We start from the raw sequence: 12,019 nt of genomic DNA on the forward strand, positions 1-12,019 counted from the left end.
TGCACTCAGAGCTCCCTCTGGGAATTTTCTGGTAACTGAGGAGGAAGCTGCAAGGCCTTTTTTGCCATAGTCTCAGAAGTCAAAAACTGCTGCTTCCATTATACTCTAATGAGCACATTGTTGACTAAGTTGATACTGGCATACATATCAAACAGAGATCTGCTATTTTCTAAGCATCAGAACTCTGAAAGGACATCCCATACCATTGAACTAATTAATAAGAAAGACGTGTATAATCTTTCTAATAGGCAACATAATAGAAAATAGATGAGTTCTTTGAAGCCATGGGATTAATGTGGCTAAAATGAAATAAAATAAATTGCAAGCAAATACAATGGCAGTTAACAAGCAAACTAACCTCCATCAAATGGGACCTCTTAACTCTCTCAGCCTTTCATCTCCTCTGCCTTTGGGCTGTCCTATAATGGTCACCAATTCACCTCCATAGGTTAGAGTCCTGTCTTCTCAGAACCTTCCTATGGCTCCACATCTGGCCAGATAATTAATTACAGCCTGCCCTAATACTTCGAAGTCATTCAGTTTACATCTACCTTTCTTTACAATTTTCTTTCTCACCACGCATCCTTAAACAGTTGATGATTCAGCCAAGCAGGAGTTAACTATAGAGCAATTAAAAGATTTATATGTTTTTTTTCTTAACGGGTTCTTGCTAATTTAGGGGGGATCTGGATTCCAGGCATCCGATCTTCCTGTTGGGTAAGAAGCACATGTGAGGCCTCCACCACAGAAATCCTTGTCTTTCTGAGAATAGCTGGGTCATTTTCTTTGACTCTCCTGGTTTCTAATTTTTACTGGCTGTGAGAATGGAAAGTATTATGTGGTGAATTGTTACAAGTCCCTGATTTGGTCCCCAAAGAAGAGTTGTTCTACTGAGAAGAGGAAATAAAAGGAAATTGTATATTTTTTCTAGACAGTGTGTTTCCTCTTTGCTTGTATATCTTCTGTTGGGTAGAGTACGCAGCCAGTCACAGCAAGGCATTCCGTTCAATGGCATTCTTTGCTGGAAAGCTTGTGCTGAAGAAATAAATCATTGCATTTTCCATAGGAAATGGGCTTATACTTTATAGCAAGTTCAGTTCTTTCCAACAGTGTCATTCACCAATTTCCTTGAGTTAGAGATATATTTTTGAACCGACTGGATTCATTAGGTATATGGGTTAGAAGCCAAATTGTTCCCCTTTTATTCTTGTGGAATATTTTGCTTTGTTTTAAAGTTCTTGTGCTTCTAAAACTTGTTCCAGTAGATATTATAGATTCATGTAAGAGGCCTGGGGAAAGATACCTACCGAGGAATCCTCTGATCTGATGTAATTGGGATCCATATGGGTAGGTGTGGGAGAGAAACTTGCATCAGTCTTGCTTTCAGAGGGGATGAAGCATTGGCCAATCCAGTGATCTAATGAGTGTGTTAGCTAGATTTGCTTAAGAACACTTCTATTGTTTACTTTAATTCCCTTCATCTTTTTTTTTTTTTAAATCTTCCTAGTTTGAACTGGATTTCAGATCTATTGTTTTTATGAGGTGGTCTGATTTTCATGTGTATGTGTGTGTGTAGAAGAGGCTAGAGGTAAATTGGGTCTCTTTTTTTCCTGGCTTTTTATAGTTAAGAGCTCAGGCTCTGGATTCAGATGGCTTGGGTTCAAATTCTAGCCCGTCACTTAGCTAACTGGAGTCTTAAGAAATCACATGACCTTTAAAGGTCCAGTTTCCTCATCTGCAAAAGGTATATTTCTCATAGAGTTGTAAGGATTAAATGAGATAATGCATGCAAAGGGCTTAATAAAGAGCATGGCACATAGGAAGTGCTCAGTAAATGTTGGAAATTATGATTAATTTCACTGTACACTTTCATTTTGACATTAGCTGTAGGCTAAACCTTAATTACTTACAGCCACCAGTAGTTACACATAGAATGAAGTAACAGAGTTATATGTCAGACTAACCAAGTACCCTTGAAAGTATCATTATGTCCTCAATATATTTATGCTGAATATTAATCAAGTTTAAGAACTGCTTATAAATAATACTAAAGAACATTTTAATTCTCTTTGCTATTAAGGAGGAGTTTTACACTGCAGCTTAGAAGCCTTTCTTCCAATAGTAGAGATTTGGTGTCATGTGGTGTTCATCAGTTTGAAAAGAAGTATTTCTGCTGTTTGCCTCAAGATGTACATACAGAGATGTGGTGATTCTCAGAACTTCTATAGAATTCCATTAGCCAGTCCTGCCAATTGAAATTTGGCATTTAATATTTGCATTTTTCTATTCTTGCCTATGAAAGGAGCTCATCACATACCTAGTTTAGTGATGGAAAGTATTTGGAGAAAGTTTTAGAGAGTGAGGCTTAGGCTCAAGAATACAATGAAGTAATAAAGTTGTTAACCTCATGTATAAAATCCTCCATCCAGATGTTGCTTAGTGATGCAGCTAGTGCTTCTGGAGGAAAAGAAGCAAGAACTAAATAATGAAGACTACATCAGTGGGAACAAGTGATACTTTTAGGTGTTTTGTTCTCAGAATATTTTAAAAGAAAGGAAATTAACAACAGAAGAAAAATATTTCCCAATATGAATTAATGGTTTTTAAAAGAAAAAAAAATCTTTCTGGAGATACTAAGATTGACCTAGAAATTGATCCAAGGACCAGATGCTTAAACTTCACTTCAATTGGTCACTAGAAAGATCCCAGCAATCCCCAGCTGGTTTCTCAGGCTGCTGATTCCCTTTATTTGGTAATGGGGTGTGTGCAGTACGTTGATTAAAAAATATGCATTTCCATTCCATTGCTTTTGAAGGGGGGCAGTTGTCTTTCTCTTTTTAAAGAGCTTGTGATACACAGGAAAGTGATGTAATTTTATTTATTAGACAAACATGAGGATTCTAGATAAGACAACAAGGGTTTTTTCCCCCTAGTTTATTGAAATCTAGAAATTTAAGTGATGATTTGAGGATCGAGAAGGGAGAACTGAATCAAAATAAAATCTACTACACACATTCTTTGGTTTTGGAATTCTTTGGCCTTATTTTAAAGATCCCAAGAATTAATGTATTGAAGAACCTGGAAATCTGATTTTGAAGCTAAAACATTAAGTTTTACATGTCCATTACTTTTTCCCTCCAGAGGTTTGCTACTTAAACACACACACATGCACACGCACACACACAAAACAAAAACTTTTAGCCGTTTGTAATTTAAGACTTTCCTTGTTGAAAGTGGCCGGGCGTGGTGGCTCATGCCTATAATCCCAGCACTTTGGGAGGCTGAGGCGTGCAGATCACTTGAGGCCAGGAGTTCGAGACCAGCTTGGCCAACATGGTGAAACCCCATGTCTATCAATAATACAAAAACTACCTGAGTGTGGTGGCCCATGCCTGTAGTCCCAGCTATTCAGGAGGCTGAGGTAGGAGAATTGCTTGAACCTGGGAGGCAGAGGTTGCAGTGAGCTTGGTGATCATGCCACTGCACTACAGCCTGGGCAACAGAGCAAGACTCCATCTCAAAAAAAAAAAAAAAGAAACTGAAATATATAACTGCAATGTTTAGAAAGGAATATCCAATAATGTAGATTGCAGATAATTGCAACTTTGTACTGGAGTCGGAGGGGAAGAAATAGCTTTGATATAACATCAAAAACTGTCTGCTAATGGAATGTGTGAAGGTGAAATCATTTTCCCTTAGACCCTTGCCATTATCACATGCTTTAAAAAACAGGAGATGCTCTTTTTAAAACAACTGCATTTTTAAAATATATGCTTAGTAATTAAATATAAATTTACTGATGCATATAATGCATTCAAAGTTGGTAAGTAATATTTTCTGAAACTATCTTTTCCTTTGCAATATTTTATGATAAAAATAGAGTACTTTTCAAATTTTTTCGCTATGGGGAAAAGTAGCTTAATATTATTTTAATAGTTTACCACAAAATTCACTAAAATGATTATTTAAAATTAAAAGATTAAATATGAAAACACTAATAAGTCATATCTAAAAGGCAAGAATTGAATTTGATCATTCATGTTTTGATTCAATACTAACATCTTTTTCATTTGTTTTAATATGTAAGTGCTATTCTTAATTATTCTGTTAAATGAAGACTTTCAAAAAAAGAGATTGATAATCTGCCCTACTTCGTCAGCCAGTTCATCCAGTTTAGCATGGCCAACCTCTACCAGACCCTAACCATTTAGGATTATAAAAACATTGACTGCAGAGTCTGAAGCTCCAGTGGCTTTGCTGCTGTGCCAAAATAGCATCGACTATCACCAAGGAAGAAGAGATTTTTCTCACTTGTGTGGAGTGGCAAATTCTAGACAGGAGGTAGTTCATAAAAATATCTTATTTCTCCATATGCTATCATCAGATCAGTAGAGTCCTGGCCAAGACAGTAATCTCAATTTTTAATTCTAATAAAATGACAAATGTAGAATCAGTGACCATTTTGTATGACAACAAATGTATGTAAGACTTTCCTTACACAGTATACTATCCCTACTCCCATACACGTATTTACCTACATTCACCTTACTGTAAGTGTTTATGGATGGTAGTAAATATTTCTAAAAGGTTGGAAATCCCCACGCTGTATATTAATAAAATTAATATGCCACATTTTTTTTTACTAGGTAAACAAGTGAAATGATTATATTCCAGGAGAACATTTTTGTTGTGTTTTTAAAGGTGGAGCCTGCTTTTATAAGGGTTGTTGTTTTTGTTTTGTTTTGTTTTGTTTTTGAGACAGTTTTGCTCTGTCACCCAGGTTGGAGTGCAGTGGCACAATCTCGGCTCATTGCAGTTTCTGCCTCCCAGGTTCAAGTGATTCTCCTATCTCAGCCTCCTGAGTAGCTGGGACAATAGTCCCACGCCACCATGCCTGGCTAATTTTTGTTTTGTTAGTAGAGACGCAGTTTCGCCATGTTGGCCAGGCTGGTCTCGAACTCCTGACTTCAGGTGATCCTCCCACCTCAGCCTCCAAAAGTGTTGGGATTACAGGCGTGAGCCACTGCTCACGGCCTTTAAGATTTTTTTTAAAAATCAAGGAATTCCTGATTCTAAACTCTTCAATACTTGACACAAACATTTAAACATTTTTGACAACAAAAGATGGGATGAAACCAAGCCTACTCCTTGTACTCCAGATTGAAAAAAGGACCTCTGCATTTTGATGGGCTGAATACCTTCGGGCAGGTTGCTTAATTTATCCATGCCTTTTCTCATGTTTAAGTGCCTGACAGGAACATTCTGTCCGTAACTAATGGCTGTCAAGCATTTATGGTTGTAAAACACAAAAACCTTTATTGCTGCAGCCAGCTCTATCATCCAGGGACTGATTATTGAGTTTGTGACGATCCAGCCTCTTGTCCCCTTCTTTGCTTTGTTTTCTCTGCTCCCCCCTGCTGCCTGCCCTTTGGCCATTTCACTGCTCATTAGCGCCTCCACCAGATGGGGGGCAGGGTCAGGAACAGGGGGTCAGCTCTGGTAAAAGGCTTGGTAAGAAGGAGGCAGAGAGTAACAGCCAACGTAAGGTTTTCAGATTATCTACATCCAGGCTCGCCCCCAACCCTGTCCTCAGGAATCACTGAATGCAGCCATGACACTGAAATTTGCTTTTCATTCATTTTTTCATTCTTATAATAAACGTGGTTTTATAAGTTAGTTAAAAAGTCTTTTTCAGGATGCCGTAGTAAACAAGAGTCCCTTTTGAGCATTTCCTTAGTAAACGATGAATGGCTGCCGGTCAAGCTTGTTCTGGCAAGTCCTTCGCCTCTGTTCAGATTCAGAAGAATGGCATCAAATCTATGCTTACATTAGACTCAGGTTGTGGAACGTAGTTCTTTCAATTCAGGTTTAGGGAATTTGTCTGATGATGCTGAAAGAGTCCTGTTTGGGTGTTAAGAGGCCACAGAGCTAACCCTAACTATATGACCAAGGAAAGCCCGTGTTATCACATTGTACTGTAATTTCAGTGCATTAACTCAGAAAATGCACCTCGAGTGCCTCTTTAAAGGTGATGTTGTGCAGAAGGCACAGCATGTACAGGACAGAGATAGAGACAGAGGCTACTGAAACACTTTTTTTTTTTTTTGTTCACCTATTTGGTTGCTTGTCTCTTTCTTGGCTGGATCATTTAAACCCTAGAGTTCCAATTCTGAGACCCTTTGATTTTGTGATTTTCCCATTTGTCTAAACATTTTGCCAAAGCCTTCTGACATTATTATGAATCAAGTCTGTGCTGAGTCCTAGGGATGCCAAGGCTGACAAGATAGGTGGGGCTGCCTTTGGGGAATTTATAGTCTGGGGAGCTCTAAGGAGATAACCTGATACCTGCCAGGTAGATTATTATTCTGTGCTTCAGATGTTAGGAGGCTAAATTAAATAACAGTTTTCAAGTATTTTGAGCTCTTTAGAATTTAAGTCCTTCCATAGAAGTAATTATATTACTTTCCAAATCCTAATGACACACTGTTTGAATTTACCTATGTTAACACCATGATTTGAATGTATGTGTATATGTATACATTCATACTATATATATATACACACACACACACACACACACTTATATATGATATATGAATTGGTTGTGCTGTGCGCTGTGTGCCTGGGGTTACATTCTCTCATTATCATCACAGCAAATATTAAAGCTAATACAAAATGTATACAGATTTGATTTATCAAAGTAGTCAAATTTTATCTAGTTAGTATTGGCTTAAAAAGATAGGTGTTAAATCGTCAGATACAGGCTCCAAAAAGAGGGAGAAAAAGGGAATCAGAAAAACCAGGAAAATTCTGTTGAGCCATTTAACATATGGTGATCTTATTTTTCCTCTTTGTGCATACTCAATATAATTTATGTTTATCAAATAATTTTTAAATCACCAGGTCTTATAGCAACTTAATTATATACTTTAATATTTCTGAATAGTGCAGCCCTTTGTGTTTTAAAATGAGCTCTTTGAGGGTTGGGTGCATATCTCCTATTTATCTTTTTACCGTCAGCACCTAGGACATAGGAGGGAATTCAGCAAAGTGATTAAGAGCTCAGACTGCCTGGGTTCAGGTATCAGCTTAATCAAGGCAAGTTGTTGATCATCCCAGCCCCAGTTTCCCTGTGTGTAAAACAAAGGGTAATCATAGTTTTTGTCTGGTAGGATTGTTTCATAAGAATTAAATGAGAAGCCATCAAAAAAACTTTATTCAGCATGTGGCAATCTCTCAATAGGTCATAATTGTTGATGTTAGTACAGTCCCAGGCCCATAATGGTGCTTACTAAATGTTCCATGAGTAGGATGACAGTTTTTCTTTAGTGTGTATAAAGCATGGACTTTGAATTTTTGTTTTCCAGTAATGAATGTGGATTTGAATTACATTCTTTGACTTAAAAAAAAACCAAACTAATGATTTGTATATCCAAAGAGGCTACAGTAGGTTTTTTTTTTAAAAAAAGCACAACCTATAGGCATCAAAGCAGTATTTGTAATAATTTTGAATTCCATCTTATGCCTCTCCACTAAAGAAGTGAGCTGCTAGCCACTATCACCCAGGCCCGATAGAAACTTCGAATGTCTTGCCGTATATTAATGTTTCCATTCCCTCACTCCTGGAAATAGCATTCTGCTTTCCAAAATAGACTCTTGTGCTGTACCTTAGAAGGATTTTTGTCACAATTTTGGGTCATCAGAAAAACAGAAGACAGCTTTATTGGCCAAACCTCATGAACTAATTTTCTAAGGTAGTTTCTCTCTCTCTCTCTCTTTTTTACAAAAAACTTATTTTAATGGCCTATTTGTGTCCCATTTTCTTTCTGTTAATTTTTAGTACCAACATGAGAATAAAGAAAAGTAAAAAGTCAATAACTCTATTTGTTTCTTTCAAGGGCATTTGAAAGCACTTAAAGTGATATATTAAGGCAGTAGGGTGTACAACTAAAGATTTACTGGGGACAACAATCTGAAATCCTAGGCTTACTTCAACATGGGAGTAAGTACTTCAGTTAGAATAATAGGTAGCAATGTTACATAACTTAACAGTTTAAGCATTACCAATAACGGAAGTGCAGGTTTACCAAGTTCCCAGAAAACCCAAATATCTTCAATATTAAGGCAGTTCCCTGGTGCAGGAGGCACTAAATCCCAAGAAGGTGAGATAATAACTATATGTGCATGGAGGAACATGGACTCATACGATTATGGTTGGTAATGTTCTAGAAAGCACTATTTGTTTTGCGGTCCCTTATTATTTCCTGTTCAGAATGATTCTGATGTCAGAGAAGATACATCCTACGCAGTTTGTGTCAGAAGCTGATCCTCGAGTGTAATTTCCTTATTACAGGGTCTCTGTCCCTACATTTTCTTTCCTGCCATTATTCTCTCAGGTAGTCCAACTTCAGTATTCTTTAAATTCTCTAGCGGAAACTTGATGAGGCATTTGCATGCCTGGGCCCACTCTCCTAGGGGTGGAGTTAGAATGTATGAACATGGCCATCTTTGTGGCCCCTCATTCTCTTGAGAGATGGACATTTTTGGCACTGGTTGCACACCTTATAAGTTTTAAGGAAAGGATGAAAAGGCAATGAGTGATAATGCTGTCCATCTTATAACATGTTCATTTTTGTGCTATTACTAAATTTAAATTTCTCTTTTAAGAGAAAGTATAGTTTGATTTACAAATCAATAAATAAATCCCTTATTCCCCTTTCATATCTTTGGACTATATATTTTCCATATATATTTGGTGAAAAATATCTCATTCCCAGTCCTAATTCTCCTTATTATAATTTCTTTCATAGCAATGTGATAGAGTTTAATGACATTGTTTGGATTTGCTATTGAGATTTTCCTAAATGAGAGTGGTCATTTCCAGACTACCAAACCAAGACAATGGTAGGCTCTGTATTTTTTTTTTTTTTTTTTTTTTTTTTTTTTTTTTTTTTTGAGGCTGAAGTGCAGTGGCACGATCCTGGCTCACTGCAACCTCCGCCTCCCAGGTTCAGGCTATTCTTGAGCCACAGCCTCCCGAGCAGCTGGGATTACAGGTGGCTGCCACCACGCCTGGCTAATTTTTGTATTTTTAGTAGAGACAGGATTTCACCATGTTGGCCAGGCTGGTCTCAAACTTCTGGCCTCAAATGGTCCGCCTGCTTCAGCCTCCCATAGTGCTGGGATTACAGGCGTGAGCCACTGCGGCTAGCCTCTATTTTTTATTTAGTATTGCCCTTCCTCTATTGGTAGTTGAATTTTTTGTGGATATTAAAATTTGTCATCAATTCAGCCAGGCTTAAAGTTTTGTGCCTTCCATCCTGTTTAGACAATTGATGAGCTACATAAAACCATTTAAAATCCATAATTTTATAAGCAATAAATAGGTAATTTTTTCTAACATATAGTCCGCCTCGCTATTAAATCACTCATCTTAGTGGAGATCAGTTGGGATCCTTTTCAACTGTTAAGACCTGTGGGAACAAAACTGTTACAGCTATGACCCTATTTGCACTGTTGGAAGTTCTTAGGGAGCCACAGTATTTACAGGAAACTAATTCACACGAAACTCACTTGTACTGCATTGTTTCCTGCTATGATAAAGCAAATGGGTTATGTATATTATTGCTTTAATAGAATGATCAATGTACTTAGATTGTATAGTGTGAGAGAGCTTGGCCTTACATAGTCACAGTATGAAGAGACCGAATTTTTTTTTTTTTTAACTGAAAAAAAGACTTTTCTGCTGGGATTGTAATAATGTGGTAAGTATTCAGACTTACTATTTGCTATCTTTGAAACAAATATATTACAATAAACATTTAGAGAAGCTGACATTTTATATCCATAAGGCAAACACAAAATTTCCCAATTTGTATGAAAATTTGGGTGTTTTACCCTGTGGCTTTATTTTTTTTTTATTTTTGAGTCTGAGATATTTTTGTGTCCAAGAAAATGTTTAGATTAATTCACTTGCAGTCTTGAAGTTATCTTTGGTAGAAAAACATCCTTATGTGTATGAAAAAAGCAATTTAGAAAGGAGATTTCATGAGCATCCTTGACAGTAGTGTACAAGTTTAATCGTCTTTCCTGTGACAGGAGGGTCTTCGTGTATTCAACCTAGAATTTCTCCTTTTACGGTTCTTAGTCCATTTCCTCTTGTCTTGTTCTTAATGGTGACAGAGAACATCTGCTATGTTCCTCTTCAAAACATATCTTCCTACTTGGGGTACTGTAAAGTGTACATACTTTGGGTCCTAACATATCTGCATTTGAGTCTGAACCTTATCACTTACTAACCTTAGGCCTTTGTTACCTCTCTGAGACTAAATTTCTTCTTTTGTGAAATGAGGCTGGTAATATCTCCATTGTAGTTTTAGCTAAAGTATCCAGTACCTAGTAAATGCTCAAAATACCATTATTTTGGCCTGGCACAGTGGCTCAGGCCTGTAATTCCAGCACTTTGGGAGGCCGAGGCAGGTCAATCACCTGAGGTCAGGAGTTCGAGACCAGCTTGGCCAACAAGGTGAAACTCCATCTCTACTAAAAATACAAAAAATTAGCCAGGTGTGGTGGCTCATGCCTGTAATCCTAGCTACTTGGGAGGCTGAAGCCGGAGAATCACTTGAACCCGGGAGGCAGAGGTTGCAGTGAGCTGAGATCCCACCATGGCACTCCAGCCTGGGTGACAAGAGCGAAACTCCATCTCAAAAACAAAAACAAAAACCAAGAAATTAGACAGCTGTGGTGGCAAGCTCCTGTAATTCCAGCTGCTCAGGAGGCTGAGGCAGGAGTATCGCTTGAACTCAGGAGGCGGAGTTTGGAGTGAGCCAAGATCACGCCACTGCCTGGGCAACAAAGCGAGACTCTGTCTCAAAACAAAAACAACAAAAAATCATTAGTTTTAAACCCTGTGAAAATATGTTGTCAGCTTTCCATTTTCCACAATAACATTCTTAAGTCTTTCTCACTATGTCCTGTTTTTCTAACCCACTAATCATGGTTCTGAATGAGACTTCAAATGATATGGTAGATGGAACACTACGTTCGTGATGAAAGCCCTTTCTGACTTGCATTCTGACTTAATGAATTTCTAGCTTTGTGACCTTGGACAGGTGACTTATCCTTGAACCTGCTTGCTCTTATGTAAAAGGGGAATAATAATTGTCATATCTTCTTTGTCTTCCTCTCTGGGTTGTGGTCAGAATAATATAAGAAAGTAATTTGTAATTTACAAATAAAGCAACTTGCAATCATAAGGTAACAGCAGTAAGTATCAGCAATTAAAATTTCATACACTAGCTGGATGCAGGGGCTCATGCCTATAATCCCAGCACTTGGGGAGGCTAAGGCAGGTGGATCACCTGAGGTCAGGAGTTCGAGACCTGCCTGGCCAACATGGTGAAACCCCATCTCTACTAAAGAAAAAAATACAAAAATTAGCTGAGCATGGTGGTGCGCTGCTGTAATCCCAGCTACTCGGGAGGCTGAAGCCAAAGAATCTCTTGAACCCGGGAGGTGGAGGTTGCAGTGAGCTGAGATTGTATCACTGCACTCTGGCCTGGGTGACAGAGTGAGACTCTGCTTCAAAAAATAATAATAATAATAATTAAAATTTCATATACTACAATAGGGTGAATGAAATTGTTCCTGTTATTTATATAACTTCTAACACTTAGCTTGCTATCTTCAGCTTTTCCCTTGTCTTATCTAATGGTTTATGAGGCATTTACTCTTTTTCCATTTCCATCTGCTCTTATGGTTGAAAGGCTAAAACTGACAACTTTCAGATGTATCACAGAGACATATCAAAAGAATTCCAACATGAAAGGTATTGGGTTCGTGTGCAGAAGTAGTGAATAAATAAGCAGGGTTGGGTGAGGTTAAGAGAGTGCCACATGATCTAAGTGGTAATAAACAGGTGAAGTGCCCAGGAGAGAGAGATGAGCAGAAGAGACCTCTCCAGTAGTAGACATTGAAGAGGAGGATTTTAGAATTCGTCTCCTAAGTCATTCACTGC

At 37.8% G+C, this 12,019-nt stretch overlaps 1 protein-coding gene across 8 annotated transcripts in view; it reads left to right on the forward strand.

Moving 5' to 3' along the window:
* Positions 1 to 12,019, forward strand: part of HMGA2 (high mobility group AT-hook 2) — a 141,270-nt gene that overhangs the window by 16,287 nt on the left and 112,964 nt on the right. The window contains exon 4 of one of the 8 annotated variants that reach the window (XM_009247994.4): positions 2,081 to 3,553. The exons of 6 other annotated variants lie outside the window; for them this stretch is intronic. In XM_009247994.4, the coding sequence (XP_009246269.1) occupies positions 2,081 to 2,104 (24 nt within the window). In that variant the 3' untranslated portion in view covers positions 2,105 to 3,553. One more of the 8 variants, XM_024256611.3, reaches the window with a different exon arrangement.

Source organism: Pongo abelii, chromosome 10, assembly GCF_028885655.2.
Source record: "Pongo abelii isolate AG06213 chromosome 10, NHGRI_mPonAbe1-v2.0_pri, whole genome shotgun sequence".
Taxonomy (NCBI): Eukaryota; Metazoa; Chordata; class Mammalia; order Primates; family Hominidae; genus Pongo; species Pongo abelii.